Below are 17,373 nucleotides of genomic sequence, written 5' to 3' on the forward strand. Positions count from 1 at the left end.
AATTCAATTAAATTGCAGCATACAGATGCCAATTTGTAGGAAATTATGCCGACATAACAATAAATAAAGAGCGGTTATGGCGGTTACATTTGCAATTTAAAACATAATGAATCAAAGAAATTTTGTGACCGCCTCCGTGGTCTAGTGGTCAGAGTTCCCGGCTACATATCCAGAGGTACCGGGCTCGATTCCCGGCCCTACCAGATTTTCTGAGAAGTAGTGGGTTTGGAACGGGATCAACTCAGCCTCGTGAGGATAATTAAGCAGCTATATCAATGAAATAGCGGCTTCGGTCTAGAAATCCGAGATTAACTGCCGTGGGGATCCGTTACGCTGACGACGCGACACCCTCTATCCGCAAAAGTTGGCACTAACTTCGCAGACAACTGACGTTCGCTTGGTATATATTTCGCTTGCAGACTACAGGTCACCGAGTTCTTTTGGGGGGCGGGGAGAAATACAGAACTTTTAAATAGCGTGAATTAGTTTCTTGGGGCCACTATTAGGCTTCATTAGATTAAGCCACCAAAGAAATTTTTATACACGAAAGAGCCTGAAGGCTACAGATGCAGTTACATAGACAAAGGGTGAGAACATAATCTGAAAGACTGGAGAGAGATCGTTCTCTTCAAGTTGCATTCCGTTACAAATCGAGAGGACGACAAGAATTAGACCTATCAAAACGACGATGGAAAGAACAAGACCATCATGGGATTGACAAGAACAGCCCCTAATGACCTAGCGGAACGAACTTCATAACGATGACACTGTATATATCATCATGAACTTTATGTACGAGTATGTGCACTTTCCTTTAGCACACAGTTTAATACGTCCGTCCCAAACCCACATCATCTCGTGATAGAATTTTATGTGATTGGACTCGACCAAGTTCTCCGATTAAAACGTTGTATACCTTAATCATCTCCTCGTATCTCATCCTCCCAGATTTCATCAAAATGTTGTCACGTAGTCTGGAGTGACCATGGACGAGGTTTTGGATGATTGGATTTATTGACCACTTACATGTACTAACTACGAATAACTATACCATAGCTGATTTCCACGCTTCACAGATCACTAGAGCACACGCTAAGTATTTTTCAGCCCGCAGTGTCTTTACTAGACGTTTCCTGGTAACTGCATCTAACAATGGCTATTCCTCTGCTTCCGTGCTCAAGTCCTCTCCGAACGGCGGCTTCCTTCCAACCGACTATTCTTGTTCCAGTTGTTCTCCTTATACCCCCTCGGCGAGGATCGAGTAGAAAACACCGTTTCCAACAATACGTCTATTGTTGCATGCGTATGTGTTTCAGCGGGAACGTATTTATCGGGCTGTGGTCTAGAAATGTGTCTGGTATAATTTTCTTATCTCGCGGTCCTTGTATAGTAACGGCTATACACGGTACAATATAAAATCTGGCAGAATATAAATCATGAACCTCGTCATCATTTAATTTTCTCAATCCTTCTGTCATTCTATCTCCCCCCCCCCCAGCTCCAAATATTCACTGTTCTCAGACACGGCGCCAGGCATGGCATTTTGGAGCATGTCAGACCTTGCGGCCAGAATTGTTTAACTTTCCATCCGAAATCCAGGCTGGAGTACCACCACATATCGGCTGTCTCTTACAGCTTATTCTACACTTTCCCGTATACACGTATACTTAAAACTTGGGGTTGTCACTTTCATCCGTAACCTGAGGACTCCCCGATCATAGATACAAGGGGCCCTTTTAACATGGCGGTAGCGGAAGCGGTGCTGTATACAGCCCTGTACTTTACAAACCATTCGTAACGAACGATAAAATTAATTTCCGATATCAACACGTACACTCTACTTCATTATTCAATATGTTTTGTGCTCGAAGTGCAATACAGAATATATTGATAGTATTCTTACCATTTGTATCGCTTTATTTCTGGGGGGGGGCAAGCGGTAGCGTAGTTGTTTGAGGCACTATGCTATAAGCCGGAAGGTAGCGGGTTCAAGTCCCGATGAGGTCATCGGATTTTTTTCAATTTACCTAATCCTTCCAGCCGCACTATGGTCCTGGGGTCGACTCAGCCTCTAACAGAAATGAGTACCAAGTATATTCTTAGAATATTCTTGGGGGTAAAGGGCGGCCGGCACGTAGGGCTGATAACCTTACCGCCATCTTTGAGCCGATTGTCTAGAAAATCTGGGAGCCTAGACGTCTCACAACCCTATGGGCCTCCACAGTCTATTACAGTGCTTTACTTTACTTTTTATCGCTTTATTTCTAGTACAAGCGCACGTCACAAACGGAAAAGTCTGCTGGAAGTAACACACTTTATGGCAGTAATGATATAAATGTCAGTGAAGAAATACTTCACAGATAAACGTTCCCATTGCATACAACTTGTGTGGTGATTAAATCACTTAAATAATTCGCCAGTGCCAGGGTAACGAAGTACAAAAATTACAGTTTTGGGATAATGATTTTCAAGAGAAATGACCATCTTATTGGGGAAAAAGTGTATAAAGCTGTATGCCCATTAGTTTCTGAAGATCCGCCTTGTGCACAAGAATACAAACTGCCACTGTCAGTTTGTTCTCTCAGTAAACGGAGGCCATAAGTCACTTGTTCTTCTTGTCACAATCCATTCTGTCGAGGCAAAGAGATAAGAGTCTGCTTGGGCTCGTCGGCTCACACATTTCGCTGTTGGTGACTGCGTTGAGTCTCATGTCCTGTTAATAAAATTGGATTAAAGGTTTATGATAAATGTTTAAAAGACCATTTATGGCCTTGTGAGTCAATATAGCTGAAAATCTGGATTGCGTCCAGCATAATGAGTTATTTTTACTTTATAAAGAATGATTACAAACACTTTAATTATTCTTGTGTCCTATTTTTCTCTAATTTTGGTTCTAAAAAACTAAATAATGTGACATCACGCAGTTATTTCTATTAATAACTATCGTGGCGCCGCATGTTAAAAAGTCGTGTCATTCATTACGCTGCCTATATCGTTTACTGTAGTGTCCTTTTGGTTCATCTCTAACAGACCATGTGTGGTATATCTGTATACATAAAACGCTTACGTAATGTTTCCGCTCTGCGCCAGATGGAACGAGTTCGTGGGAATGCCGATAGAGACGCCACTTGCCGGTTCTATTACGAAAACTGCCGTGCGGGGTATAAATGCGAAGCAAATAACTACAGAAAACGGATAAGAGACTGTATCTCGGCAACGGTGTTCGTGTCAATGGGAGCAGGAAGAAAATTATCACATGGAAATAATCCGCACTTTTCCGGATATACGATCAGATTTACAATTTGGCCTCACCGCTATATCCAAATGAAGCCAATAAGCCAGGATATGAACAATTTTATATTTTAGATTCTGCTGAAGTAACAATAAAATGTCTTGAAAACCAGTTACACCAAGGGTGAGTGGTCGAAGAAATGCAAGATTCGACTAGATACGGTGGTAAGTTAACTCACTATAAACAAATGTATCTAATTGAATTTAATATACGAATAAATAAATAAAATTAATTTATTTTTAATTTAATAACTTGCTACAACGGCTATGTTATGCAGGGTACAGGTAGTTTTATTAGCCCACTTTCTTCATTTTGAAAAAAAATAAATAAAAGTAGGTTTATGGGATCACTTTGCTGTTTGCGTGTCCGTGAAACCAAGAACACCACAACAACTTCTGAATCCCTGAACCAATTTTTATGAAACTCGGTATGTATATCATGACACCTGAGCCCATCTCAACGGCACACTTCATAATCCCTTCCCATAATTCCGTGTATTTTTGTATCACTGGTATCATTGCTAGGCAAAGGCTCGGTAAAATGTATCCTTCTTTCCGTTGCTAAGCAACAGCTCGTAAAACACGAATAACTGTTGGACACCTGTATCTGTGTGTCTGTCTGTGTATCTCCGTACGGTTGCTAGATAACAACGCGGTAAAGACTTTCCGCTGCAACGAAGAACTGTTGAAGGTGTCGTTTTCTATGATGTTCGCGTCGTATCAAAGGAAAGTAAGCAAATTGTTCTTCCTAAAACTTCTTGTTTTTTATTATTTATCATTAATTTAGCTACCTACTAAGAGCGTCGTTGGAAAAATCATAAATAATGGAAATAAAATACACCATATACGGTCTCGTATCAACAATGAAGCAGGCAGGATGGGAGATACAGAGGAAGAAAATGATTTTCTAACATGTACGAGTATGTAACACAAATAAATTAACCGTGCTACTGCAGGCCACTGATGCTTGTTGTGGTGGAAAGTTCATTGGCGCATGTATTTCCGAAGAGCGGTTTCTGTGGGAGGTGGACAGAGGCGCAATCACGTATCACGGTGCTTAAAACAAACGAACCAAAAATTCCGAATTAATTACAAAAAAAAAACACGAGGTATAAAACGCCGAATGCTTCGAATGAATGGAGCAATTACAAGTTGTGTGTCCGGGGGAGGAGAAACGGTAACCGAAATATTTTGAGTGTGACTGTGGATTGTGGATTATACGCCCACATAAAATTTGAATCGCTGTTTAATACAGGTTACTCCACAAGGGAGAATATGCTGTATCCAGAACAAAGCAGTCAAAGGTACCATGAAGTCTTACGAGAGATTTAGCCAAACCTCGAAATAGGAAATGGTATAAGAGAAACTGTAACCAAGCATCATGTTCAACCTATAGGCCTATGTCCACCATTCAGTGAGGGAAATGTCACTATCAGCCCCCAGAAGAGCGCAGTCATACCAATAAATCAGGTCCGTTACAGAGGAAATTCAATTAACATAAGTTAGGTTATGTTGGTTTAAATTCAGTCTGTCTTGTTTGATGTGATTAACAAAAGCAAATAATTAGATGATATGAGTCGATTATAAAAGAAAAGATCGAGCTTCAATCTTTCCGCGGTACTTCTACAGACAAGATTTCTCGATTAGAAGCACTGGAGCTACTGGCAGGTAACTCGTATTTGGTTCTTGAGAAGATTTTAATGAAAAATACATGTCCTGTCATTTGTAAGCAGTAAAGTAACAACTATTCATACCTTTTCAATAACAGATGTTATGTTTATGTTGTCTTGGAGATGTGTAGCATATTAATAGAGTTTACATAGAAGGCATAAATAAACTCCGCGCAGAGGCGGATTCCAAGACCTCCACCGTACCCCTGTGAGTAGTGGGAGGTGACGAAAGGGGAACTCAGTGCCTGGGACTATAATCGGGCCACTCTGTTCCTGGGGGATATAAATGCGGGGACCTGGCCCTCCAGGTTGGGAAGGGGGTATCGAATCTGAGACAGTAAACTATGATCATGAATCTCACGGGACTCGGACCTGAGAATGACTGCGCTGGCGAGGATCAACAGCAATTATATATGATAAACACGTCCTCTCGTCAGGGAGGGTGCCCCACATTAACAAAGCCGCAAATGTCTGACAGTAACAAAAATCTGGTCTTGGGTCCCAGGTGGGTGCTTGACACCAAGAGAGACTGACCTACTGACCGTCGATCGTAATACAACTTTGAGTTTTGCTTAGAAGCCACCATGAAAAGGGGTTTAAAGGAAAAATAGTGAGTTACATCTTAGAACCTATATTGTGCCGAAATGCTTAATCCATTCACGAATATATATAAAGAGAAATAAGTAATTCTAAAAATATTTAAGAACTATTTCCTTGTTCACGTGGCATAATTATATCAACAGAAGTCCAAAAATGCGCTTAAAATATTTCTTCACGTGAGAGGATTCTCTGTTTGAGGTGAAAGATCAACTTGCTGAATATCCTTCTGATATAATTTTTTTTGCATATTAACGAGTATCAGGCTCATCTTTCTGCTCTGTACCCTCCTATAATGCTCAACGGGGGTTCGTGACATGAAATTGCCAAGGCAACGCATTAGAAAAATCATGGCTTAAACCATGCAATTACATAGGTCTGAAAAGTAAGGTAATATTTCCCCCACGTTAAGCACGACGTCCTGATGACGTATGGGGAACGGAAGCAATACTCCACGCATTCTAAATTTCTCTTCTGTATATAGGCGAACAGTCAACTTTAGCTGTTATAGCTCCTGGATAAGGGGATGGGTGGGAACATGTTTCTTTTGAACGTGGTGGCAAAAATAAAAATTTCTGCCTCTACCGGGAATTGAACCACCAGTCGTATAAAACTTAATGAACCAAGTATACTGAGTGGCTATGCCACATCTCGAGCAGTTAGTTTCGGGCTTCTAAACACGAAGACGCGGGTTCGGTCTCCGCCATATATCTTCATGGCCTAGTACTTAATTAAGCATAGGAACGACTTCATTTCATGAGATTGAAGACTTTCAAAGAGGTGAATGTGAAGAGAACAATTTTCTGGGATGTTCCATCGTACAGTCTGATAGAAGTTTACAGAAAATTCGGCAGAACATGCAACTTCCATCCGAGTAAGGAAGCAGCAAACTTACTCTGTTCTCTCCTTCCTTATGCGCTTTATTTATACCCTGCAGACAGAGGCAGTACATTGCTCCGAAACATTGTTTATCTTCTACTAAACTATACGGAGTAAAGTCCCAGAAATTAGCATTTCTTTGCTTCAACAGAAAGTTTATAAGAATGAGCTGATTTAATATTTTCTTTGTACGTCTAATGAATGGAAAATTCAACTGTCACATTGTATAAAATCAATCTGATCTCTCACTTAAGCCATAAATGCAATCTAAAAAGTTGGTAGAGGAAAGTGTGATCGCCACTAAGTGGATGAAAGCAATTACCACTCACCTGAATCTGACAGAAAATCTCGCCGTAAGGCCAACAGTGATAGAGCGCCGGCAGGAACCCAAATGGCGTCACAAACAGACCAATCGCGAGGTCGTTGCTTGCTAGTGACGTCAGTAAGTACCGAGGCTGGGAAACAAAAGAAGGGGATGAAATTAATTACCTTCTACTCTTTCTAGGTAATTATTTCAAAAGATATAGGAAAATGTGTAATTAATTATCCATAGATTAATGTTCATTTTTAATATGTTTGATTATGAATTCAGTATGATTAATTACTTAGGAGCAGAGGTTTAGAACAGGTTCTGTACGCTGACTCTGTAAATGCGGGCGTCTAAAGACCGAATAAATACAAGAATTGCAACGGAATAAACTAAAGAGAATTTCTTGAAATTTAGATGTTTATTAATTGAATATTCCTGCACAGGTGGCGTAGTTTTCACACTTACCACTAGGGGACAATTATATGTAACATTATAAAGTGGCATATAAATCAATTATGGAGGATCGGCGTTACGGACATTGCCCCTTTATTCTGTTTGCCGCCAATCTGATCTATTTTCTCTCTGCACTGGCTATTATTCTTTCCCAAGCAATCTAAATTTCCAGAAATGCTTCCTAAGATATGCGTGCTGCATTCATAGGAGCAGGGGTAGCGCACTCGGTACAGCAAGGGGCTACGGGCTGGACGGCCGAGGGGTCGGAGTTCAAGTGCCAGTAGATGTAAGATTTTTCTCCTCTCAATATCGTTCCGACCCGATCTGAGACCCACCCAGCCTCCTAGCCAACAGGTAACAGAGCTCTTTACCCCGGGGGTAAAGAGGTTAGGGACTGAAAATTACCACTCACCTTGAACCTAGTGCCGAGGTAAAGAATACGAGGGTCTATATACCCACTCCCCCATACGCCTTCATGGCGTAGTACTTAATTAGTTAAACACAGGGATAACTTTACCTTTTTTATTCATAATTCATTATGTGAATGCGGATTTCATTACGAACATTGTAATGAACTGTAATGTGTGCATGTTTTAGTCTTCAGCTTTAATATTATGAATAAACTGATGTAGTCAGAGATTGATATTCAAACAGATCCGTTAAGTATCCCCGGCGAGGCGGTGTAACAATGAAATTATCCGTAACTTCCTACTATGACAATTACGAATTTTGATCACCAACACGATTAAATATTTCATGCTTGTTGGTGTAGTGGTCAGAATTCCTGTCTACAGATCCAGAGGTACCAGGTTCGAATACCGGGGCTACCAGATTTCCTTGAGAAGTAGTGGGTTTGGAACGGGGTCCACTCAGCCTCGTGAGGATAATTAAGGAGCTATTTCAAGGAAATAGTGGATCCGTTACGCTGACCACATGACACTTTCTATCCGCAAAAGTTGGCACTAACTTCGCCGGCAAGCGGCAGTTGCTCGGTCGGTATAGTTTGCTTGAGGACTACAGGCCACGGGGTTTGTTTTGTTTCTTGTTTGGTGTAGCGACTTTCAGGACGTAGCCGGTTCGAGTTTTGGCTGGATTACCCACTAAGATTTTCCCTTGTCTCTCTCACAGATGTCCGGGCAATATCTTAAAATAGACTAATCTATCCTCTTCGTCTTTCTTTACCTATTCACCATTCATCGACACTATATAACCCGTGTGATTGGAACGGCATCATTAATAATATAAGAATCGATAAAAGACTGGGTGGCCCATACCTGAGAATGGATGTATTTGGAATATCTGCGGCTGTTGATGACGAGGACTAGCAGAAGATTGGCGCCAAGAATTCCTGCAGACAAGAGCAGGATGAAGAGTGCCTGTGTTATGTCCCATAAAGTGATGTTCACCTGACTTCCCGACAGGTAGCGCGGGTGAGAGCAGCTGCTGTTATGGAATGGTGGGGGCGTCAGCCACGTTGACTTCTGTTCCATCTTCACACCTCGACCATCCGAAGGAACTTCAATGTTCTGTCACTGACGTCACTAATTCCGCTACGTCATAATGGCAATCGTCTGATGAATTTTTAACATAAAATTATATTTCTTTACAGTTGTTTTCTCGGAAGACAGATTTAAGTATCTCATTATTCAGTATATCGTCAGTTCATATTATAATATAACTTCGTTAATAAGAATTAGGTTCTATCAAAAATTTCTGCATTCAGCGAAGTCTACACACTTCTTTTGATAAAATATACACAAAAGTTTACGCGTCACTGCACACCAAAATAATTCATTCTCTTAGATGCACTGATTTAAACACAGCAGAAGCACTTTCTGGTTTGCTACTACAAATTTTCATCAACGGAAACATTTAATTCAGTGACAAGGTCCGTCGAAACATTCTTTCGTCTTGATGGGAATTTATTACTTATCGTTTCTTGTCCGTGAACACATTAACAAATGAATCTAAACACAGAGTAGGGCTGCAACTCAGTCATACCAACCGTCGCCTTGCTGCCTCTCTTCCAGTTATAAAAGCTGCTAATGTTTTCTGAAAGGAGCATATAATTTAAATCAACTTTATGCGATAATTATCTCTAATAAATACTAGTATATTTAAATTGTAAGAGGAGAAAATATTAACATGATATATATAAATGATGAGCCATGATAGCGAGCCGACATAGCGACTGGCTACGGGCAGGGCGACTGAGGGGTCGGAGTTCGAGTTCCGGCATGGTAAAGAAATTTATCTTCTCCAAATCGTCAAGACCGGCTCTGGGGGTCACCTAACCTCCTATGCAAGCGGCCTCCGCAGTCTAGGGGTAACGTTCCCACCTCATGACTCAAGGTAAGCGGATTCAAACCCGGTGGAGGTTGTGGAATTTTTAAGGGCGGAAAAATACAGGGAACAAGTCGTCCGGGAGGGACTTTAAGCGGTTGGTCCCGTGTCATAGATTTACGGCACGTGAAAGATCCTCATGTCTCTAGGAGACCTCTGAGCAAAATTAGGTAAAGTTTCCGGCCCCAAGTAGTTTCCAATGCCTCTGGTAGATAGGGGGAAGTATCAGGTACCGAGGGCAGACCTCGTTGGCTGAACGGGGCTGATAGCACGCACCAGTACCGGTAGGGTATGGCGACTGGTAAAATATCAAAGAGGGACGTACAATAGACTATTAGGCGCGGTGCATGGGGAATCCCACCCCCTCTAATAATAATAATAAACCTCCTATGCACTGGATACCGGGGGCTCTTTCCCCGGGTGAAAGGCGGCAGGGGCGTGAAGCTGGGGCGTGAAGCTGACTATTCACCTCCAGCTAACGCCGAGATCAAGAGAATGTGGATCTATACATCCGCTCCTCCATACGCCTTCATGACGTGGTGCTTAATTACTTAATCACAGGGAACAACTTCAGAGGAGGTAGAAGAAACATGCATAATGAGGAGTTTCATAATTTATTCTTTTCATCAATTATCGTTAGGCTACAAGAACAAGGAGGAGAAGGGTAGAACATGTAGCACACATGGCGGGTTACAGAAATACAAATAAATATTTTAGTCAAAAGCATGGAAGGAAGACACCGCGTATATGGACGTTAATACTAAAACAAATCTTAAAGAAATAGAAAGTACAGGTGGAGTGGAACCGTCGGACTCAGGAGAGGGTCCAATAGTTGGCTCTTGTGAGAACGGCAATGAGCCTTCGGGTTTCATATAAAGCGGGGCAGTTGAACAACTGTAAGTTTCTCAAGGACTGTGTTGTTTCATGACGTTAGTTATATTGTAATTTCACATACAGTTGTCCGGGACAATTTTTGTAGCGTATGTTCCTACTCAGTGAACTAAAATATAACTGAGTGTGATTGAGGTTTACGCCAAAGATGAAAAAACGTTCTAATTCCAAAATTTTATGAAGTTATGTAGGTATCTATATTTACGAGCTGAGCCCTTCTGGAGGAGCCGCCAATTTTGCAGCTACTCAAGAATTTCCCAGCATTTTATGGAACCCGAAGGTTCATTATCGTGTTCACAGGAGCCCTCCACTGGTCCTTATACTGAGTCAGATCAATCCACTCCATAACATCCCATCCTATCTCCCTAAGATCCATTTTAATATTGTCCACCCACATACGCCTTGGCCTTCCCAGTGGTCTCTTTCTTCTGACTTTCCCACCAATATCCTATACACATTCCTCGTCTCCCCATTCGTGCTACGTGCCCTGCCCACCTCATCCTCCTTGACTTGATCATTCTAATTATACTTGGAGAAGAGTACAAGTTATGAAGCTCCTCATTATGCAGTTTTTTCCAACCTCCTGTCACTTCATCTCTCTTCGGTCCAAATACTCTCCTCAACACCCTGTCCTCAAACACCCTCAGTCTATGTTAGGTACCTACATATGTGTCCGAAAGTGGAAATTAGCATAAAACAGGAATCAAAAATTAAAACTGCAAACTAAATTTTGCTACACAAGGAAGGAAAAAACAATAAACACTAAAATTAAGAAACAACTGAATGTTTTCAATAGAAGTAATGAAATTGTAAAATCCATATCATTCAGAATTCCTGGGTTTTTTACTCTGTCCACTGTCCTGTATTCTAGAAGCTAGTGTTTTCTACCTTCTAAAAAGACACAGAAATTCTGAGTACTATACACCATTATCAGAACCCTTTAGAATCTGTTGGAAATATCACGTTTTACGAATGCATGATAGAGGAATCCAAAAGAAAATTTTAACGTTTAACCCGATAAGACGAAGAAAGGCAGGGAGCCCACGTTTAAGACGGGGGACAGACGACCTTTTAAAGAAGGCGGAACAGACCAAGCGTATGCTGATGGTCTATGTTCATTATCGTCCGCAGAGGACGCGGAGCATAATTTGTTTCGTTATTTCTGTGGAGCAGTACCACGTACAGCCAGTCAAGATCTGCTCGAAAGAAAGTCACGAATTGTTCCTGAAGGTTTGCCTGTTTTAGCGAATTTCATTAGTGGACTATCCGCTCGGCAAGTAAACAGAGAGAGACAGAGAGAGCCGGACGGAGATTGCAGGTCCTGCCATCTACTAGAGGACGACAAAGCTGCCTCTAAATCAATTTCGAAATTCGAAAAGTCGCACGAGCGAAAATTGGATTAGGATTCAGTCACCTTTCTAGTTCTATCAGAACAATCGAAAAGATTGTCACTTCCTTCTTTCTTTCGTTATCTTTTCTGTTTTGTGTGCTGTCCTTTCTCGTTTGCATCTACTTTTATCGTCATTCTTCAGTGTCACCGTACTTAATGGCATTATTATTTGAATGTCTCCAATCTTTTCTTATTTTAGCTCCCATTCTCAGTTTCGTTTAGATGTTTTCAGAAGAGTCTTTGAGGTTATTCCAATTTGCAGTTTTTCCTCATTTTGTGACCTGACAAATGATTACCAAGCATTTCAGACACACACTGTGGGCTATAATGCACCTTCACGCATGCCCACAAATTAAAGGATGCATGTGATAATTAAGAGGGGGCACACGGTAGCGTAGTTGGTTGAGGCACTATGCTACAAGCCGGAAGGTCACGGGTTCGAGTCCCAATGAGGCGAATTTTTTCAATTGACCTAATCCTTCCAGCCGCATTATGACCCTAGGGTCGACTCAGCCTCTAACAGAAATGAGTACCAGGAATCTTCCTGGAGGGTAAAGGGCAGCCGGCGCGTAAGGCTGACAACTTCACCGCCATCTGTGAACTGATTATCTAGAAAATGTGGGAGCCTCAACATCTCACAACCCTATGAGCCTGCAAGGCATGTTACAGGGATAGCTTTACCTTTATGTGATAATTAAGGAAGAATGAATATTTGCTAATAAGGAAAAACTTATCGTTTTGTTCTCACCCTCGTCCAGCAAACGATAAAACAACAGAGTCCTCTTTATATTACTGCTTTAAATGACACAGAGCCCTGATTAGGGGTTTCTCTTTCGATATCATGGGTTCATTTACATTCAGAAATAACTGAGAAATGATCAATAGTTTAGAAATTTAGTATGGCTTCTAGGCCGAGTGACCTACAAGGCATCCACCTTTAGAGTACAACCCAAGTGGACTCAGCACTCAAAATCCCTATACAGAAGCTGTCCAATTCTCTTTCCTTCATCACGTCAAGGCTGGCCCTAGGGCACTGTGAAAGTTTCCGTCGAAGATAAACCATCCACATCGTGAATATGACCACTCCCACCCAGTGTCCAAGTTAAGAATCTATCTATCTATCTATCTGCCCGTCTCGCTCTTTCCTGTTGCTACCACTTGGAGCATTGGGCATCCGTGAAACGCTCCGTGGACACCTTGGACGGGGGATCGGCCCATCGCTAGGCTACCTACACAAACACAGAACAAACGCAGACAAACATTCGTGCCTTGAGTGGGATTCGAACCCACGATCCCAGCGTTTGAGCGTGCTAAAGCATTTTATGCCTTAGACCACGTGGCCGCTGTGATCGACTCCAAGTTAAGACTACATGGAGTAAACCTCCACTCTCCCTTATCTTTTGATGGCGTGGTTAGACTTCGCAGCTGAGGCTGCACAAGCTGGATGTAAGGAGAGTCCTCTAGTTGAGAGGATGGGATACAGCTGACTTCTGGTGTTTATCTGGGGCTGAATGATAATTCCATCAAACCGGGCGACATCGGGAACACACGGCTGTGGTCTTTCCTTATTGATTCACTCATGTCCTGTTCAGCAACTGGGCAAGGACCTGATTCTCTGATTGAGTGGTAACGACGCAGCATGGTGAAGGGCACACTTAGGTATTGGCAGATAATGCCACTCTAACTGCCCCATAAAGTGATAGCAACTACGGGTACATGCCAGCCAAGCTCTTGATGATAGAAATGGTTGTTCACCGCCATGTTATGAAAATGCGAAAATGAGGCACGGTAAGATTGACACATGACGTAGGAAAGCAACGGATGTTCATTCATTTTAAAGTTGTAAGTTCATGGGAAGAAAGTATAAATACTGTGATTTATAGAAAAGCCGGGTCGAGAAATTTCCACTTTTTTTTTAAATTTGCATAGGGGGTTGGGGGTGGAGTCCAGCTGGGTCCACTCGGCACGGCGGCCACTGATTGGTCTATTGTACCTGCCCCGGGTGATTATGATAATGGAGAATTTGGTGGAATGAAGATTGGCAGGTGAAACCGAAGTACTCGGAGAAAACCTGCCTCAACGCCACTTCTTCCGCCACAAATCCCACTTGACCAGACCCGGACTCGAACCTGGGCCACCGCGGTGGCATGTGTTTCGGTGATGACGAAGAGGTAGAAACGGAGGTGCGGAATTGGCTCAGACAGAAGTCAAAATACTTCTATGTTGTGGGTTTCGACGCACTGGTAAAGCAATGGGACATGTGTATCAGTGTTGGTGGAAGATATACGGAGAAATTTATGTTTTTTCGAGGTTCGAATATCACATGATCTAGGTTTTATATCCATTTGTGATCCATTTACTGACTCTCCCTCGTATATGAATGGTAAGTTGGTCAATAGGGCTGAGGGTGTGCTACATGCCCTGCCCACCTCATCCTTATTGACTTGATCATTATAATCGTATTTAGCGAAGAGTTCAAGTTATGAAGCTCCTCATTAAGGATTTTTTCACCAGCCTATTATTATTTCATCCCTCTTGGGTCCACATATACCCCTCAGCATCATGCAATTTTACATAAGAATATAAATTACACAGAAAGATCTAATGAAACCCTTTACAGATGAAATTATGAGATACAGAAGAGCATAATGAAACATAATCCGAACTGATAATGAGATTTCGGGAGACCAAAAATGTGATGGGCCATTCACAGTGGCCGAACGGTGTAAGGCAAGAACCATCTTCGCCAGCTCGAAAGCTGGGGTCATGGGTTCGAGTCCCACTCGCTGCATGGATGTCTGTGTGCGATTTTCTGTATTTATGTTGTCATGTTTAGGTAGCGGCCTTACGATGGGCTGATCCCCTGTCCAAGGAGTCCTATCTACTGCGTATAGGATTAAGAAACTGAAAAAGCAGCCAAGGTCCGAAGGGCTGTAGAGCCATAGAAAGAAGTATGATAGTTCCATTCATACATAAGCCGCTGTTGGCCCACCTAAGCATGACTGACCTAGGTTCCGTAACAGACGCGCACGCTCAGCCTCGTCGGTGTACCCTCTTTTAGTGAAGCATCGTTAGACTGCCTAAGGAACTGAAGGGATAGGCAGTGAGCTCAATTCCCGTCACAGACTTTGCTTTGTGACGCTAGGGGCACGCTGAAAGCCCAAGTCCGCACGAAGTGTCATGCATCAAGCTCTCGTTACCATAATCTTGTTTCTTGTTGCGGTACAAGAATGTGCTCTCACCGGACTCCACAGTGCGTGGACTCGTAATGGGGTGTCCATGTAGGGCATCTGCTCCTAGAAAATCGATTTTTGCTGTACGTGAAAGCAGAATGTTCGGATGCCAGGTGTATTCTAATCTAGAAACACATACAGGCATTACTAACATTTTCTTTTTCTTGGCACTACAACCCCAGTGGGCCTAGGCCTATCTCCATGAACTTCTCCGTTCACTTCGGTTATTCTAGATCTTACACATTCGGTAGGACTCCTTGGGCAGGTTATCAGCTCGTCGCAAGGCCTCTACCTGTACACAAACACAGAAAAACGCACACACACAAACTAAACATCCATGCCCTAAGTGGGATTCGAACCCACGATCCCGGTTTCCAAGCTAGCGAAGACAGTACATGCCTTAGACCGCTCGGCTATCGTGACCGGCCTTACTAATATATATGGTGTTATTTTCTTCATTAGGACAACGAACGAACAGACTTACAAACAGGGAGCTCTGTGTGTCCGTCCCCTCATTCAATCGTGGGTATAAACATAGACATTAACTGACCGATTTCCAAAACAAACTCGGCTTAATTATCATGTAATTTCCCTAGTAACAGTGTGCCAATGTAAGCGTTGTCGCGTGAACGTATTTACAACGATCACCCAGACAACGATGCATACACTGTTCTTATTGTAGCAGAAACATAATTACCGAGCCGTTGTCTCGCAACAGACGTCTCTGTTGTGCTTTTCTGACTGCACACTTCCGGTTTTCAGGCTGCAAGTCACAGTATTTTCCATACATTTCAGACGACAATATGACAGGGGACAATTCAGACATATTTACAAAGAAATGTTCTCCCGTAATGACGCCTACACAATTTATGACGTACCCTGGTTCGTTCAGTACGTGGACTCTAGTAGCCTGCTTCCTCCTTTCTCAGGGTATAAAACTGATTCTATTCTGAAGATGAAACCTCCGAAACGTTGATACGTATCGACCCACATAATCGTATTCTTGACTTCCTAAGCAGCAGAATATTTATCCGTTTTTTTTTTGTTGAGAAAGCAGGACATTAAAGGATAACGGATGCCGTGACACCCCTGTATCAGTGGCTTATGCTTGGACAAGAGGATAGCCGGAGAAATACGAGAGAGAAGCCATATCTCAAGTCAACATGCTACGTATATCATAAAACAAGAAGACATTTTGTGCAGTGGCGTGCTGCACGTTTCCAGTCGGAAGGGAGCACTCTGAACTGGCCTGAAAATGAGCCAACCTCACAGGCCTAAGTGTAGCGTCTTCTGTGTGCTTAATAAAATTTATTATCATGATTTCATAGGATTTATGAGCAATATCAATCCATTGAATTTCACCTTTATCCCATTTTATTTTATATTAAGTAGAATTGTTCTTATATGTTTGAGTTCGGTCACGTTTCACAGATGAACTCATAACGTCATCTTCCCAGCCTCCCTCGCAGAGCCCAGCTCTCGACTGACTGCTTACTTGGAACTGCGGAATTCAACTGAATGAAGACCAAGAATACGTTACGAGGAAAATTGTGACAGAACATCGGAAGACGCGCGTCAGTCCATGTTCGGAAACTAAAATGCTCGAATTTAATTTAAATGCACAATATGATGGGGGAAAAGTGAATTTCATAAAGAATACATGACTCAAAATGGTATAGTATTCAGGTCATCCTAGTTTAATATCAGTCAGTTATTGAATAAAGACGCCACTGAAGGCCGTCTCGTAACTTCCACGCCTTTCTACAAGCAGCAAGACACTGTCAGCTCGCTGTTGCATAGTTTTCGCGCAGTGGCACAACATGTCAATGTTTCGGTGTTCACACATTCTCAGGCTTGCAACTCTGAAGTAGGTACCAGTTCTTCTCTGTTCAGACAAGGCTCCAAGTTCGCAGCATTTCTTTACACGGAGGGGGGAATAAACAAGAAAGATTATGTCTTCAGCGCATGCGTGACTGAGATCTGGAGCTCAAGACACATACGAGTAAAAAGTGTTTCGTTTTAGCAGGACAAGAAAAATACAAAACATTTGAAAAAGTGAAGGGGCCGGATTCCATGGGCAAGTATTTTCTACTAAATTTTACACCACATTAAACTTCAGCATAAAAGAATAAATAAGAATCGAAAAAGCTTCATTTTTGCAGTTTTTCAATAAATGTGGATAATTCTTTTTTTTTTCGTTTATAGCATTATTTGAGATTGCTCAGTAGCAATAGCGATGGACTATGAGCTGAACGGCAGGGGTTCGATTTCCAGCAGAAGAAAGAATTGTATTTCTTATCCACAGCGTCCAGACCG

At 42.2% G+C, this 17,373-nt stretch overlaps 1 protein-coding gene across 3 annotated transcripts in view; it reads right to left on the bottom strand.

Annotated features, from left to right (window-relative positions):
* LOC111868432 (trace amine-associated receptor 8c) overlaps positions 1–17,373 on the bottom strand; it is a 157,704-nt gene that overhangs the window by 93,563 nt on the left and 46,768 nt on the right. For all 3 annotated transcript variants that reach the window (XM_023859050.2, XM_023859051.2, XM_023859052.2), the window contains exons 2-3: positions 8,475–9,252; positions 6,767–6,892 (exon numbers count right to left, since the gene is read on the bottom strand). In XM_023859050.2, coding sequence (XP_023714818.1) covers positions 6,767–6,892; positions 8,475–8,690 — 342 coding nt within the window. In that variant the 5' untranslated portion in view covers positions 8,691–9,252. The remainder of the gene's footprint in view (positions 1–6,766; positions 6,893–8,474; positions 9,253–17,373) is intronic.

The sequence above is a fragment of the Cryptotermes secundus genome, unplaced genomic scaffold, assembly GCF_002891405.2.
Source record: "Cryptotermes secundus unplaced genomic scaffold, Csec_1.0 scaffold106, whole genome shotgun sequence".
NCBI lineage: Eukaryota > Metazoa > Arthropoda > Insecta > Blattodea > Kalotermitidae > Cryptotermes > Cryptotermes secundus.